This window comes from Cricetulus griseus, chromosome X, assembly GCF_003668045.3.
Source record: "Cricetulus griseus strain 17A/GY chromosome X, alternate assembly CriGri-PICRH-1.0, whole genome shotgun sequence".
Lineage (NCBI taxonomy): Eukaryota > Metazoa > Chordata > Mammalia > Rodentia > Cricetidae > Cricetulus > Cricetulus griseus.
The window spans coordinates 64,749,663-64,767,469 of NC_048604.1; the positions used below are offsets into that span (position 1 = coordinate 64,749,663).

The following is a 17,807-nucleotide window of genomic DNA, read 5'->3' on the forward strand; positions in this document are numbered from 1 at the left end:
AGAACTCTTTGAATGCGAAGGTTTAGGACTCTACAAATGAGAGTTGAGACACTGAGCTTGCATAAGGCACCAGCTTCAAGGTGGCGCTAAAATTCCAGAGGTTTAGATCAGGTGTCTCACTTCAAACTATTGTCAATTCAAATTTTTAATTTTCTGTCGCCTATTACCTGTACAAATAGGTTTAACCTTTAACCATTTTTTTGTAATTTTGAGGGACAGGGGGTGGCTGAAATATTCTCTCTTTGTAGTTCTGGTTATCCTGGTCAGGCACTGAATTTACAATCCTCCTTCTTCAGCCTCCCGAGTAGCTGGAATTAAGCTGCCCCATGAGGCCCAGCTTAATTTGTTCATATCCTCTTTTCACATTGTTTCTCTTCTTTGAGACTGACACTCACCATGTAACCCAAGTGGGCCTCAAACATGTGACACTCCCGCTTCAGTCTGCTAAGTGGTGAGATTATATGCATGTGCCACCATATTTGGTTATTGCATTCTCTGTCTCTGTCCTTTCTCTTCTCTCTATTTTCTGGAGACAGGGTCTCTTGTAGCTCAGGGCAGAATTCCCTATGTAGCCTAGGATGATATTAAACCCCTGATCCTCCTGCCTCTCTCTCTTGAGTGCTTGGATTACAGGTATGCACCACCATGGTCATCTTATTCCCTCTCTTTACATTGAGACCAGTTACTTTCCTTTCAACCCACATCTCCTTAACACTCCAAATAGAGGACTAATTCCATGGGGATTTTTACCTGAAAGAGTAATCACAAAGTATGTTCCATACACTCAAAATAAATGCAACTTGGGCTTGGGATGCAGCTCTGTGGTAAAATACTTGCCCATCTTGAATGGGGTCCTGTACTCAATCCCTTGCACTGCAAAATAAATAAATCCAAATTATAAGTAGTTTGATTTTATTTTGCTGTTACATGTGGTTTTTCTTCTTGAAGGTATTATTATTTTCTAGTGAAGCACCTCAGTTTTATAATCCTCTATAATCCAGCAAACAGAACTGGACCAAAAACTGGCCACTTCCTGAGCTGTGAAACATTATCTTTCATTTTAAAGAAGACTGTTGGGATGTCTGATGAAAACTGGCTGAGACCGCTGAAGATCTTAAAAAGAGGGAAAAGCTTCTTCACAATTTTCCTTTTGTTCCCACCAACAAAACTAACTAGTAAAAAGGCATTTGCTGTCTGCCAAGCCCTCTTGTTTCCAGTGAAGAATTTTAAAATACCACTAATAATTAAAAAAAAAACTTTTTAGGGGCCATAGCCATTGCCTTTGTGTGGTTCCACACTTAATGCATGGGCTGCCAAAATGGCAAAAAAATTAAATTTTTATTTGCAGTGTGGCGGGGGGGCACCTGTATACTGTGGTGCATATATAGAGGTCAGAGGACAATTTGCAAGATCCAAATTCACAGATCAGCCTGCCTCTGCCTCCCGAGTGCGACTGAGATAGGCATGGGCCAACACACCCGACTAGAATATTTTAAGTTTTTCATTATTTTAATTTAATATGTGTTTGTGTCTCTTTTGGTATCTGCACAGAGAGCAGATGTCTGAGGAGGCCATGAAATCCTGGGCCCAACACCTGGAGTTGCAGGCAATGAATTCATGGCCAGCCTGGTCTACAAAGTAAGATCCAGAACAGTCAGGACTGTTATTCACAGAGAAACCCTGTCTCGAAAAACCATTTTTTAAAAAAAAACTGTGTGTCTATGAGTATTTTGGTTGCACGGATATTTGTACATCAGGTGGGGTGCCTGGTTCTTGTGGATACCAGAATAAGGCATCAGATCCCTTGGAACTAGAGATTTGGTTGGTTGTTAGCTGTCATGTGGGTGCTGGGAACGTCCTCTGCAAGAACAGTTAACTGTTGAGACATTTCTCCAACCCTTCTTCAAGAATATTATACTAAAGCCGGGCATGGGGGCGCATGCTTTTAATCCCAGCACTCTGGAGGTAGAGGCAGGTGAATCTCTGTGAGTTGGAGACCAGCCTGGTCTACAAGAGCTAGTTCCAGGACAGCCTCCAAAGCCACAGAGAAACCCTGTCTCGAAAAACCAAAAAAAGGAAAAAAAAAAGAATATTATATTAAATAAGTAGGTCTCAAAAACTCGTTTTTTTTTGTTTTTTTTTGTTTTTTTTTTTTAATCTAAGATCTCTTGTAGCCATGGCTAGACTGGAACTCTGAAGGTCTGTTTAATTTCTTGAACTCCTAATCCTCCTGCCTCCATTTCCACGCCCCTCCAAATGATAAGAATTTGGTTGTGAGAAATCACAAGGGCTCTTTCTTGAGACAATCTTAATTGCTCAGGCAGGCCTGGAACCTTGGCAATGGAGCCAAAAGTGACCTTGAACTCTTAGTGCTCTTGCCTTCACATTCCAAACCCAATGCTTGGATTAGAGGATTGCATTACTTAGGCCGGCTTGAATTTCAAACAATTGTAAATGAATGCTTTCTGGAGGATGATTCCATTTTTAAATGTACAAACCATTTTGTACAACGACCCTCCCCCCTTACCCCCCCCTCACCCCCAAAAGAACGCATCCTTTCACAGCTGCGCGTGCGCGTTGAAATTTGCTAACCGCGACGTCTCTACGCACCACAAAATGGGGCGGTGCAGCCTTTTTAGCGGACCAATAAGAAACCTCCAGATTATCCTTTCCCTATTGGCTCCCTAGAACCAATCGGAAGCGAACTGATTTTTAGCGGGCGTCTGCGGCGCGTGACGTAATATGAGGGGTCGCCCGTCAGGGCTGAGCCGGGCCAATGGGGAGCGGCAAGGGTTCGGTTCGACGGTTCTCACGCCCCACCCTCGAACCTTGCTGGAAGAAAGTTTCGCCTGCCCGCCTAGGGAGAAGAGCAAACATGGCCTCACCGAGGTGGCTCTGGTGTGTGTGTGCGACCGCGGCGGTGGCACTGCTGCTCATGTCCAGGGTTCCCTCGGCCTCCGCCCAAAGAAAGAAGGAGGTGAGGCGGCGCCTGCCAGCGTCAGGGACTTTCTCGGCTTGGGACTAGAGAGGGTCAGCTCGCTCCTTCCCCGGGATGTGTGTTAGGCGTGACTTAGATTCCGTCTTTGGGAGGAAGTTGGCTTCACAAAAGCGGGAGCTGTAACTTTTTGTGTCGTGGGGTTTCGAATCCAAAAGCAGGCTGGAGTAGGTGACCAGCTGGCTTCCAGCAGCTGGGGAAGGTGCAGGTACAAGTTGTGACACTTCAGGAGCTGGGGTCGATTTGCAACCCAAATGGTATAATGCAAGCTTCTGTTGTCAACCATGTAGCTCCCTCGGACGTGTTGTAAGAGCTGTCTATCTTGTCAGCCCAGGAGTGAGAGAAGTAAAAGAGTGAGATACTGCCAGTTTTGTGCCCATTTATCAGCTCGCTCAGCTGTGTTCTGTGTGCTTGACACACACGAATGAGCAAACTAAGACATCCCATGCCATCCCTTTGTAGAATATACTTTTAGATGTGAAAAACATATAATATTCCTTTCTGTTTATTTTTTGTTCTGTTTTCTTTGAAGCATTCTCACACTATGTTGTTCATGCTAGCCTCAAACTCATGAAAATCTTGCATTTGCCTTCCTAGGTTACAGGTGAGAGCTGCTACACTCAGCTATTTTTTTTTTTTTTTTTTAGCTTGATGTTTAACATCCGAACAGATGGATCTTAACATTGTGTTTTTGAACTTTTGTGACTTAGAACTATATACTCTTCGAGCTTTAAAACATCAACAATTAGTAACAATTATTCATACCCTCTAATTTTAAAGGTATAGAAAACCAACCCTAGGTTTACACAGTTAACTACTATAGTTAAAGTATACTAAAGCTCTTCATTCCAATGCTATTTCCTGTGCATTCTGCACTTTCTCTAGTACACAAAACCTATGTTACATTTTTGAAATGTCCATTAAATATTACAGCTGTTAAATCAGTAAATAAACTAATTTCTCTATCTATCTGAGTATTTGAATTACATTGTAAGACTAAAATCTAAGCTAACCCTGGCATGGTGGCCATGCCTGTATTCAAAACACTGTAGTGAAAGAGGAACAGGAATTCAGCCTCATCCAAGTGAGTTGGAGACTAGTCTGGGCTACATGAGATCCTATTTGAAAAATCAAAAATGAAAAACTAGTAAATGAAATCATTGAACTAGAAGGTTGCAAAGAAGAAAGTAAGAAATATAATTATCAAAGATACGATCTAGTGAGCAGTCTCTATGCTAGGCCAAGAAATTGATATGGCTTTATGTTTTTTACTTTCGCTTCATGGATGAATGCTCGCTGCCTCCATGGAGGCTGCAAAAGGCTGTGGGATCCCCTGGAACTATGGTTGAAGACAGCTGTGACCTGCCATGTGGGAGCTAGGAACCAATCGTGGCTGCTGTGCAAAAGCATCAAGAGCTCTTAACATGAGTTATCTTTCTAGTCCAAGATATGATGTTTTGGGACAATCCCAATTCATTCTTTTTCATTAGCAGACAGGGGCAGGTGGAATTCAAGACAGTGTTTCTTTGTGTAGCCCTGACTGTCCTAGCACTCACTCTGTACACCAGACAGGCTGCAAACTCAGAGATCCACCTGCCTCTGCCTCCCAAGTGCTGGGAATAAAGGTGTGTGTCACCACTGTAGAAAATAATATGCAAAGCAATACATAATTTTGCACCCTCAAAGTCTTGTTTTTAAGCTTATTTGTAAGTGTATGTATTGGGCAAACTCTATTAGAACATGACATTCCCTTAACAACTGCTATCTTTGAGCATTTAGTAGTGTTGCTAAGGGAAATCCTTTCACATTTTGCCCTATATACTGGTAGTGTCTGAATGTTAACAGTAATGACTTACTCTTTTTTTCTTGAAACACATTTTTGGTACGTATTCCAAGCAGGCCTTGAAATTCTCTGGGGTGCCAGAATCACAAAGTAAGGTTTTGCTATGTAGCCTAGACTGGCCTTGAGCTTTAGGTCCCCCTGCTTCAGACTCCCCAGTGCTAGAGTTAGAGGTGTCTGTCACTACGCCTGGTCACTTAGCCTTTTAAAGACTTGCTTTTATTTTTAAGTAATTAAAAATATAAGGTATATCATGTTTACCTGGTGGCTTTGGAGCTCAGAAGAGAGCATCAGATCCCCCGGAACTGGAGTTACAAATGGTCTTGAGCCGCCACTCGTGGGTACAAGGAATATAACCTGATCCTCTGCAAAAACAGCAAGTACTGTTAACTTGCTAAACCATCTCTTGAAGGGGTGTGTGTGTGTGTGTGTGTGTGTGTGTGTGTGTGTGTGTGTGTGTTCCACTTGTGTATAGGTGCCAGTGGAGGACATTGGATTACCTGGGGCTGAAGTTACAGGCTGACTAATGTGGGTGATAGGAATTGAAGGGTCTTCTGAGAAATCTGAGTTATCTCTCTGGCCCCTTAAGTCCTGTGTGTGTGTGTGTGTGTGTGTGTGTGTGTGTGTGTGTGTGTGTGTGTGTGTGTGTGTAGTGTCACTGCATACATGTGGAAGCCTAAAGATACATTTCAGGCATAGGTTCTCTCCTACCTTATGGGACCAGGGGATTAAACTCAGATCATGAGGCTTGGTCCCAAGCACCTTTGCCAATGAGCCATCTCACTGACCCCACTTAATCTTTTAAAAATAAAAGGTGTGGAATTCCTTACTGTTGCTTGTTTGTTTTGAGACTGGGACTCCTAAAACTAGCTCAGGTCAGCCTCAAAGTCTTTGAGGAGCTGAGGATCACCTTGAATTCATGCTCCTCCTGGTTTCTCCTTAGGTGCTGGCATTATAGGAGTGTGTTACCAAGCCCAGCAGAAAAGGTGAAGGGTTTGTAAGCCTATAATTTCTGTCAGTGGAATTATGTTTATTGTTTTATTGAACTAAAACCAGAAATGTCTTTTAGAAAGTAGATTTCTTGTGGGGGGGCAGCTAGAGACACAGCTCAGCAGTTAAGAGCATTTGTTGCAGAGCACCTGGGTTCGGTCCACTTGGTGGCTCACAGTTATCATTAACACCAGATCCTGAGGACCTGATGCCCTCTTCTGACCTGAGAGGACACTAGACATGTACATGGGCACATGGATACATATAGACAAAACACAAACAAATCTTTTTTAAAAAACATAAAATTGCTTACTTTTTAAAGGAATATACTAAATTGTATATTTTTAAATGGTTAATGTGAAGTTTGTGTTAGGTAAATTTTACCTCAACAAAATCTTTTTTTTTTTTTTTTTGGTTTTTCAAGACAGAGTTTCTCTGTGGCTTTGGAGACTGTCCTGGAACTAGCTCTTGTAGACCAGGCTGGTCTCGAACTCACAGAGATCCACCTGCCTCTGCCTCTCGAGTGCTGGGACTAAAAGTGTGCGCCACCAACGCCCAGCTTAAAGTCTTTTTTAAATAATCCGATTCTAACTCTCTTTTTTTTCTGTTTGGTTTTTTGAGATAGGGTTTCTCTGTGTAGCTTTGGAACTTATCCTGGCACTCACTCTGGAGACCAAGCTGGCCTCGAACTCACAGAGATCTGCCTGCCTCTGCCTCCCGAGTGCCACCAACGCCCAGCTATACTGTATATTTTAAGTAACTTTTACTAATGTGTCTATCAACTGCTATGCAACAGAGCAACAAATACTGTTAACATAAGTCGGTGTTCTAGGCTGTTGACATAGCTCAGTGGTAGAGTGCTTGCCTATTCTATATAAAGCCCTGTTGACCCACTTTTATGCTTCCAGAAGTGCTAACATGAAAAACCTGAAAACCTCTTAACCTCCTTTACAAAGTGTAAAAAATGACCTCTATAGCCCCTGTGTTCTACTTCAACCAGCCTTATCAGCCCAGGATACTTTTGAGGGGGATGGGAGGCGTTTAAAACAGGGTTTCTCTGTGTAGCCCTGGCTATCCTGGAACTCAAGAGATCCACCTGCCTCTTCCAAGTGCTGAATTAAAGGCATGCGCCGCCACTGCTTGTTGTTCAGGCTTCTTTTTATTTTATTTAATTTTTAGGTTTTTATTTATTTACTTATCTGTTTATTTATGTTTCTTTTTTTTTTTTTGAGACAGCTTCTTTGTGTATCCCTAGCTGTCCTGGAACATGCTCTGTAGCCCAGGCTGACAGGCTTCTTCTTGTTTGGTTTTTGGTTTGTTGAGGCAGGGTTTCTCTATGTAACTGCCCTGACTGTACTGGAACTTGGTGTGTGGACCAGGCTGGCCTCAAACCACAGAGGTACACCTTCCTCTGCCTCCCAAGTGCTGGGACAAAAGGTGCGTACCACTACAACCTGGGAAACAGACAAGTTTATTATTTTCTTTTAGATTTCTTTATTTTGGGGATCTGGAGAGCTCAGTGGTATGTAGTACTTCTGCAGAGGACCCAAGTTCAGTTCCTAGCACCCATGTCAGGCAGCTTACAACCATCTGTCACTCCAGCTCCAGAGAATCTGGTTTCTGTGACCTCCACTCATGGCCACACCTAACTCACATGCTCATACCTATACACAGGAACATATAACTAAAAAGAAATCTTTCTGTACTTGAGTGTTTCACCTACACCTGCATGTGTGGCATGTATGCAGTGTCCACAGTGATGGGGCATGTCCTTCTGTATGGTGTGAATATATGTTTCTCTTATTGGTTGATGAATAAATGCTGATTGGCCAGTAGCCAAGCAGGAAGTGTAAGTGGGGCTACCACACTAGGTGAATGCTGGGAAGAGGAAGGCAGAGAGGAGCTGCCAGGGAAGCCACAGAAATAGTAACATGCCTGAGCATTATGGGTAAGCCACGGCCTCATGGCAATACATAGCTTAATAGAAATGGGTTAATAATTAAGAGAGAGCTAGCCAATAAGAAGCCTAAGCCATTGGCCAACAGTTTATGATTAATATAAGCTTCAGTGTGCTTATTGGGACTAAATGGCTGTGGGACCAGGCAGGACAGAAATGTCTTCATCAGAGGCTGAAAGAGGGTATCAGATCTCCTGACCCTAGAGTTGCAGGCAATTGAGTTGTGAGCTACCATGTGGATGCTGAAAAACAAAATTTTGTCTCTGCAAGAACAGCAAGTGCTCTTAACCTAGTACTATCAACTGAACTACATCCTCAGCCAAGACCTTGTTTTAAAATTTTTATTTTATTTTTATATGTGTGTCTGTGTGAGTGAATGTGTACATGTGTGTAGGAGTGCCTGCAGATGCCAGAAGATAGTGTCAGATTCCCTTGGAGATGGGGTTTTTGTGGGCTGTCTGAACTGGGTGCTAGGCTCTGAACTCAGTACTTTTTTTTTGGTCTTTTGAGACTGTTTCTTTGTGTAGTCCTGAGTGTTCTGAAACTCGATCTGGAGACCAGACTGGCCTTAAACTCACAGAGATCTGCCTGCCTCTGCCTCCTGAGTGCTGGGATTAAACCTTCTTTCTACATCAAGTATACTAAATTATCTCCCTTTCCTGATTTTCTACACTTGTACAAATGTCTCCACATGTATTGCATTCCTGGAGTAACCTTTCCCTTTTCCCTACCACCATACCCCTATTTACCTGAGAGTCTGCTACCTTTTCTGTGTGTTGATTTAGAGTCTCCTGCCTACACTGATCTTGAACCTCCTATATAGCTAATATTGACCTCCTTCTCAAGTAGTGCTGGGATTACGCATGTGTACCAGTGCTCCTGGTGTTTCCAGCTCTGTAAGTCTTCAACTTTCCCTCATCCCTAAGGTAGCATAAATTGACATGATTGCAACACATGATACTGACATGGTTTGTATATCAGCCTTTTTTATTAAATTGTGAGCATCTTAAATGTAGAAACAATTTTTCTTTTAGTAAGTATCAAATGAATCCAGGACTGGTGGTCTGCTCCTGTTATTCCATCATTTGAGAGGCTGAGGTCTAGGTTACAGAGACCATAACTAATCTCTGCAGAACTGAGAAATAACCTGGGGCTTCCTCCTTTCTGATGACTCTAGCTTGTACCAAGTTGACATAAAACTAGGCAGAATACCCAGTTTAAAACAATTTTGAACCCAGGGCCTCATGCTTGCTGGATAAACACTGTCACTAAGTTGCATCTTCCAGTGAACAAATTTTTAAATGTATCTAAAGATAGAGATGGGTGGTAGAATGTTTGTGTAGCATGCTCAAGGCCTTGAATTCAATCCTCAGTACAGGCTAAGATAGTTATATTTCTTTCTTGATGTTGTTTTCTACTATTTTTATTTTTTATTTCTACTATTTTTTATTTTTTATTGTGACCTAGGTTAGTCTTAAAAGGGATAAATGCAAAAAAGAAGAGCAAAGCATGATTTTTAAAAATGACCATGAGCCGGGCGTTGGTGGTACACGCCTTTAATCCCAGCACTCGGGAGGCAGAGGCAGGTGGATCTCTGTGTGTTCGAGACCAGCCTGGTCTATAAGAGCTAGTTCCAGGATAGGCGCCAAAGCCACGGAGAAACCCTGTCTCAAAAAAAAAAAAAATGACCATGATGTTTGAATGACTGTCTTCCTGTTTCTCAGTTCTCAAAAAAAAATCTTGTCATATTTTAAAGAGGATTTCCTTTAATCCAATCGTACTGAACTGTAGCAAGTTGTTTTCAGCAGCAGCAGATTGGGGGAAATCCCCATTATTTTGGCTTTTGTGAAAATTAAACGAGATGAGCTTAGTCCATAGATTCTCTAATGGGTTTTCTAATGCACTACTTGGAATATAAAATATATGTGGTCCTTTTCCTCTATGAGTAGATGGTCTTTTATTGTTTTTTTGTTTTTGCAGTTCCAGGACTTGTACTCGGGGCCTTGTACATGCTAGGCAAGCCCTCTGCCTCCACGCTATATCACCAGATCTTCTTTTTGTGATTCATTTTTTCAAATGTAGTAAGTTCAGAAATAATTACTTGTATCTTTTTTAAATTTTTTTTTCGAGACAGGGTTTTTTTGTGGAGCAGCTCTGGCTGTGCTGGAACTCTATTTGTAGACCAGGACGACCCCAAACTCACAGAGATCCTCCTGCCTCTGCCTCCTGAGTGCTGGGATTAAAGGCATTCGCCACCACCACTAGGCTGTGAATTACCTGCATCTTTAATAAGGCAAGCTATCACTTGAAAATCTTTTTGATTCTATAATGTGGTTTTGAAAACTGACACATAGAAACATCACAAATGTTAGGCTGGAGAGATGCCTCAGTTCTTAGGAATACTTGTTGCTCTTGCAGAGGACCTGGATTTGATTCCCAGTGCCCACATGGTAGCTCACAACTGTCTGTAACACCAGTTCCAGGGAATCTGACACCACCTTCTGACCTCCTTGGGCACACAGGCACGGGTGTAGTACACATACACACAGGCACGCAAAGCATTCTGTAGTTCTGTGGATAGTATCTTTTACAGAAACATAAGAATAACAAAACAGCTACAAAAAATGAGACAGCCCTCCCCTCCCAAAAGCACATCAAGGAAAGAGATAGGGATGGATTTGAGCTATGTTTAGGAAGACGGTAGACTGAGAATGGAGCAGATGGCAAAAGGATTCAAAATGCTCTCTTCTCTGCTCACAGTCTGTCTCTTTCGGTAATTATCTGTCATTTATGTTTCCAGATCGGTTCAGTTTTAATTGAAAGACAGGGTTCTAAATATATTACTGAAGGCCAGTTAAATGAGTAGGAAGGCTAGAAATAAGTTGTTGTTTTTTTTTTTTTCAAAAAATGAGAAGCCCTGATGGACTAAAACAGAGATACAATCAAGGTTTTGAAGAAAGGGGGCAGGTATGTTTTAGAAATTCAGACTGGTGATGTTTCTGAATTATTCAAATAATTTAAATGACAGAACTAGTTTTAGTTCTAAATGGTAATGGATTTCTGTATTCCATTACCATTGAAAGATGGTAGTGACAGAATTAATAGTGGTTAAGATTTTTTTTCTTTTTTTTGGTCTTTCAAATCAGGGTTTCTCTTGTGTAGTTATGGCTGTCTTGGAACTCACTCTGAGGCCAGGCTGGGCTCGGAGTCACAGAGATCTGCTTGCCTTTGCCTCCCAAGTCCTGGCATAAAAGGCATGTGCCACCACTGTCTGACTAAGATTCAGGCTTCTTTACTAGAGCTAGTGGAGATAAATATTCATGGGTGTGGTGTTGCATACTTGTTACTACAGGACTTAAGAGTCAGAAGCAGTAGGATTTCTGTAAGCTTAAGGCCAGCCTTGTCTACATAGTAAAGTTCAAGGTTACCCAGGACAATGTAATGGAATACAGAAAGCTAGCTTTCTGGGAGTGAATGTCCCTAACCCTAACACACACTTGGGAGACCTAGGCAAGAGGATCATAAGGTTAAAGCATCACTTGGCTACATGAGTTATTGACCAGATTTAGCCACAAAAGGAGACCCAGTCTCAAAACAGGAGTAAGAAAGTAGAAATAAACCTTTGCATTTAAATTGAATAAGAGAGCTGGGCACTCATGCCTTTAATCCCAGCACTTGGGAGGCAGAGGCTGGTGGATCTCTGTGAGTTCAAGGCCAGCTTGGTTTACAGAGTGAGTTCCAGGATAGCCAAAGCTACAAAAAGAAGCCCTGTCTCAAAAAACTAACAAAAATAAATAAATTTTGAACAAGAGAGAAATTTTGTGTACTTTAAAAGATAGTATCACTTCATCCCACTCTTTGGTGTGCAGCTTACTGTGCAGCTCAGGTTGCCCTCAAACTTGTTGGAATCCTTCTGCCTCTACCTCCTGAGTGATGGAATTAGAGGGATAAGCCTGGCTTCCTTTTCCCTCCCTCCCTTCTTCTTTCTTTTTTTCTTTCTTTTTTAGATAGAGGGTCTCGGTATTCCAGCCTGGCCTTGAACTAGCACTCTTTCTGTCTCAGCCTCCCACATGTTATTACAGGTGTGTACCTTCTCACACAGCTTTAAAATATAGTTATAAAGGCTAATAAAAAGCTACATCTTTAATTCCAAAAATCAGGAGGCAGAGGCAGGTGTATATCTCTCTGAGTTCGAGGGCCATCCTAGTCTACATAGTGAGTTCCAGGACAACCAAGGCTTCGTAGTGAGATCTTGTCTTAAAAACACAATTATAGGGGCTGGAGAGATGGCTCAGTGTTTCAGAGCACCAGCTACTCTGTTTTTCTAGAGCTTCTGAGTTCAATTCCCAGAAACAACATGGTGGCTTACAACAATTTATAATAGGATCTGATGCCCTCTTCTAGTGTGCAGGTGTACATTCAGACAAAGCACTCATAAATAAAATATATGAATAAACTTTTAAAATACTCATAGAGTAATAGGGAAGACAAAAGTGTGAAAGAAGTGTCTAGGAATTATTAAGATGTGGGGCTGGAGAGATGGCTCACTGGTTAAGAGCATTTACTCTTGGAGACTATCCAGGTTTGGTTCTGAGCACCCACATGGTAGCTCCTAGTTTCCTTTAACTTCAGTTCCGGGAAATTTGATGCCATCCTCTTACCTCTGAGAGTACGAGGCATACATATAATACACATAGACAAATGCAGACCAAACACTCATGCACATTTTCAAAAGAATCTCAAAAGAGATAAAAATAATTATTAAGGTGTTATATTTCTGAACTGCAATGATGGCTTAGTGGCTAAGAGTGCTTCCAGCTATTTCAGAGGACCTGAATTTGGTTCCCAGCATCCACATCAGGCTGCTCATAATTGCCTGTGACTCCAGTTTCAGGGGACCCCCATTCTGGACTCGGGACATCTGCACTGATGTGTGCACACACAATAGTGTTTGTGTGTGTGCATGTATATATGTGTATATATATGAGATTAAAAATAAAATGTATCTTTTTAGACTAGGTGTGGTGGCACATGCTTTTAATCCCAGGACTCTTGGGAGGCAGAGTCAGGCAGATCTTTGTAAGTCTGGGGTCAGACCTGTCTACAGAGCAAGTTTCAGGACAGCCAGTGCTATGTAGAGAAACCCTGTCTTAAATTCCACTCCACCACCACCATAAAAAAGGAAAGGAGCTTTTAAAAAAGGAATGGATTTTTTTAAATGTTATTTTACTTACTAAATTATCACATCTTTCATCCATTCTGGTAAGATAAAGGTATGGTTTCCCATAAGGGATTATAATTTTCCTATTCATTTGAACTACTTAATGCTTATTTAATTTTGTGTGTTATACATGGAAATGTATATAACACATTATTGTCTGTACTCATAAGAATTAGAATGTAATTTTTTTTAAATTAAGAGTGAAGCATGGGGGCTGGAGAGGTGGCTCAGTGGTTAAAAGCACTGCCTGTTCTTCCAAAGGTCCTGAGATCAATTCCCAGTAACCACATGGTGGCTCACAACCATCTGTAGTAAAATCTGATGCCCTCTTCTGGCCTGCAGACATACATTTAGGCAGAACACTGTGTACCTAACAAACAAATAAATCTTTAAAAAAAAAAAGAGTGAAGCATGGTGGTATCCACCTGTAATCCCAGTACTTTGGAGATGGAGGAAGAGGACCATCAGTTCAAGGCCAACCTCAGCTACATAGTTAATCTCAGGCCAGACTGAGATACATGAGACCCTGTTCCACCAACCCCCCCCCCCCAAATGAGAATGTAGAAGTGTTCTCAACCTGTGGGTCAAGACCACTTTGGGGTCACACTATCAGATATTCTCCATGTCAATTATTTACATTATCATTCATAACAGGAGCAAAATTACAGTTGTGAAGTAGCAACGAAAATAATTTTATGGTTTGGGATCACCACAGCATGAGGAACTATATTAAAGGATTGCAGCAATAGGAAGGTTGAGAACCACTGCTATAGAGAATCATTGAGGGTGTGCATTAGAATTCCATATTATTGAAACTTCCAGTCAAGTATTGGAAGATGAAATTTTTAACAGAATTAGCTGCCTGACATTCTATTTATTTATTTATTTATTTTTAATTTATTTATTAGTTCTGGTTAGGGAACAAGCTTCAAGTCCCCCCTCCCCAACCCTCCTCCCCCACCAGCCCACCCCCCCCCCATCCACCCACCACTCCCCAGGCAGGGTAGGGCCACCAAATCTTCCTGGGCCCTTCCCCATGTGTCCAGGGCCAGAGTGTAACCCTTCACGTGGAATGGGCTCTCAATGTCCCTTCTTGCACCAGGAAAAAATACTAATCCACCATCACAGGCTCCCTGGAGTTCATAGGCCTCCTTATTGACATCCATGTTCAAGGGTCTGGATCAGCCTTGTACTGGCCTCCCAGACAGCATCTGGGGTCCATGTGCTCTCCCTTGTTCAGGCCAACTGTTCCTGTGGGTTTCTCCAACCTGGTACAGACCCCTTCGTTCTTCATTCCTCCCTCTCTTCAACTAAATTCCCGGTTTCGGCTCAGTGTATATCTGTGGATGTCTGTCTCTGCTTCCATCAGCCACTGGGTGGGGGCTCTAGTTCCCGGGTCGGTCGTCAGAATGGAAGGTTCTATTTTTTTTTTAATTAGCGAGTTTTTTTAAAAGATTTTATTTTTATTTATTATGTATACAGTCTTCAGCCTGCATGCCAGCAGACAGCACCAGATCTCATTCAAGGTGGTTGTGAGCCACCATGTGGTTGCTGGGAATTGAACTCAGGACCTCTGGAAAAACAGTCGGTGTTCTTAACTGCTGAGCCATCTTTCCAGCCCAGCTGCCTGACATTCTAAACAGGAGTTGCTACTATAAAACTAAGCTAAGTTCTCTATAAAACTAAGCTAGGCTTACTTACTTTAAGACATACTAAAATATTAGATAATTTGCCCCTTTTTTGATTTTGTTTTTCTGGATGGTTTCACTGTACCACTGGCTGTCCTGGAACACTCTCTCTGTAGACTGGGCTGTCCTCAAACTTGGAGATCTGCCTGCCTCCACCTCCTAAGTGCTGGAATTGAAGGTGTGTGACACCCACTACCTGGTTTGTTTGTTTGTTTGTTTGTTTGTTTGTTTATTTTTGAGATTGAATCTCACTGTGTTACCTCATCTGGCCTTGAACTTCTGGCTTAAGCAACTTTCGTACCTCACTTCCAAGTAGGTAGGTCCGCAGGTGTGTACTACCACCCCTAGTTCTAACATCTAATTGTGAAATTCCAGGTTGTGTTCGTGTAATTTTATGTAGAAGTTTAAAACTACTTCATCTGTTGTGATCTGTCTTCAGCTTATTTTCAGAAAGTACACTAAATTGCTCTCACTTTAAGCAGTATTTTGAAGATAATTGTAATTTTAAGAGCTGTAGAAAGAAACTATGGAGCTGTCTCAAACTAAAACTAAAAGGACTAAAAATGTGAACTTATGTTTGAACTGAGGAGCTAGTATGTTTAGTTGTTTTTATTTATTTTTAGAATATCCTGTACTTATTCTTTGATAATCTGATACATGTATTCAACGTATCTTTATCATATCCCCTAGTTGCTTATTTTTTAAAGAAACTGCCAAATGGTTTTCTCAGGTGGTTTTTGTTGTGGCAAATTTGTTTGTGTTTTCACTTGGAGACCACACATGGAGTAAACCATAGAGTTTTCTATTGGACTCGGAGGAGATAGAAGGATGCAGAGACTAAGGAGGGGCTAAAGGGGCTGAAGTGATTTTTGTTCTGTCACTCCATAAATCAATCAGGTTTATTTCCTAATATTTGACTCTTGAGCTTTATTGAATAAAAAAACATTAAAAGAAGCCAAAATAATAGGCTTCATCTAACTTCCTATATGTGATTTTGGGCTTAAGTTGAAAGCAATTAACTAGGAATTCAGTTCGTGTATTCCAGATGTATTTAATAGATTGTGATCCTTTAACCTCTTTAAGATCTACTGCATGTTTTGATACCACAAGGCTTTTGGTGACGTTGAGACACATCTGCTTCTGGCAACACCAGTTTACTTCAAAAAAAAAAAAAAGGATGATGGGCATCAACGAACCTCCATATGGAGTTGCTTTCATTGGGGCAAAGCTAGACATTTGGGCAAGAAACTACCCTTGCCTGGCCTGTTGCCAGTATGCTGTCCAAATTAGACAAGTAGGGCACTAAAGAAGGTGATTGCCAAACTTTGCTAAGACAAGGTAGGACAATCCTTCAAAATTTCCTGCTTCTCAAAAATTCTGTCAGATATTCTAGGCCTGTAGGCAGAAGATGGATGCCCCAATGTTGCAGAGGAACCTTGGGGTGACTGTTTAGGTAGCCACATGTCTCTGCCATTTTTATAGTTTTAGAAGTTGCTTGCTCTGCACCTCCTTCTCAAGTCTCTGAAGATTAGTTATAGTTACAGTTTTCCTTAATTATGATAGAAAGTAAATTTAGATACAAAATTTTGGACTCAACAAGGTAAGACATATAATGGAGTATTTTCTCTGAATTTGACAAATACTAATGGAGTGGGCATTGTGAATGTATTCCTTACTTGATAATTGTTTTTATTGTATATAATTTCATTTTGTTAAAGCTAATACCTTTTTGTCCTTACTGCATATAATTAATTATACTATGTTAGAGTTAAAATGTTTCCTTTTTATTTAGACAAAAGGGAGAAATGTTGCAGGAGGTTTTTGTTTTCACTCCAAGACTCCCCATGAAGTGGACCAGATTCAGAGGAGATAGGATGAAGAGAATAAGGAGGGGCTAAAAAGATGCTCCGTGGTTTTGATTGAAAAGGTGGAGAAGAGGGTGAAGTGATCTTTCCTCTGTTGCTCTGTAAATCAGTTTGATTTCTTCATATTTGACTCCTGAGCTTTATTTAATACAACATTCAAAGAAGCTACCGTGGGCCTTAAAGTGACCCGTCCCGCAGGTGCAGTCATTCAGGGTTCCGAAGGGGGGCTGCCTGAAAGAGTCATGGGCGAGAGAAAGAAAGGAGACCAAGCAGCTCGAGAAAGGACAAGAGTCCGTCTGTGCAATGTCAAGGTCTCGATTTATTGGGGCTCCGAGTGGGCTTAAATAGCCCTGCAACAATAGAATTGGGGGGAATAATAGAAGGAACATCTGGTATTTGCTGGGACTGGAACATTCTTCTTATCAGCCGGAACATCTAGTGGTCTTCCTTGGAACAGCGAACAGAAAAGCCCCAGACCCTTTCTCGGAACAGAAGCAGTTAGCAGTTCCACTTGGCCAAACCATATCTAATTACAGGTTACAGGAGACTCACAGAGCTGGCTTTAAGCCGAAAACTTAAAGGTCATTAAAAGGCTTATAAAGGTGGGCTTTAAGCTGCATAGTTTTAGGCCCACGGCCCCTTACATTAAAGGATGTATAATGGTATTGAGTTGTGTTCTTTTTGCTTTTTTGTCTTTGTTTTTGTGGGTTTTTTTTTTTTTGGTTTTTCCAGACAGGGTTTCTCTGTGGCTTTGGAGGCTGTCCTAGAACTAGATCTTGTAGACCAGGCTGGTCTCGGAACTTGTAGATCCACCTGCCTCTGCCTCCCGAGTGCTGGGATTAAAGGCATGTGCCACCACCGCCTGGCTGCTTTTTTGTATTTATATATCCCAGAGTGGCCTCCAAGGGTGGCCTTGAACACCTGTTCCTCCTGCCTCCACCTTCTAAGTGTTGAAGTTACAAGCATATACCTGATTTATGGAGTGTTGAGGATAGAACCCCAGGGCCTTGTGCATGCTGGGTTTGAAACACCTGACCTAAATTCCCAGTCCTTAGTAAAGTGTGTTTTAAAGTTTTGTATCTTTGAGGTTTTCATTTATGAAAGCATGATTTGTTGAAAATGCTGTTCTCTGGATTTGCAGAGTAGTTCATGCTTGTAATCCTAAAACTCAGTAGACTTATGTAGAGGAATCATCTCAAGTTTGAAGCAATTCTGGACTATATAAGACCCTATTTAAAAAAGGAAACAATC

General features: G+C 41.6%; 1 protein-coding gene across 1 annotated transcript in view; it reads left to right on the plus strand.

Moving 5' to 3' along the window:
* The first annotated feature begins 2,742 nt into the window (after positions 1-2,742).
* Magt1 (magnesium transporter 1) overlaps positions 2,743-17,807 on the plus strand; it is a 39,388-nt gene continuing 24,323 nt past the window's right edge. Inside the window, exon 1 of the mRNA XM_027432918.2 lies at positions 2,743-2,977. Within this exon, the coding sequence (XP_027288719.1) occupies positions 2,777-2,977 (201 nt within the window). The 5' untranslated portion in view covers positions 2,743-2,776. The remainder of the gene's footprint in view (positions 2,978-17,807) is intronic.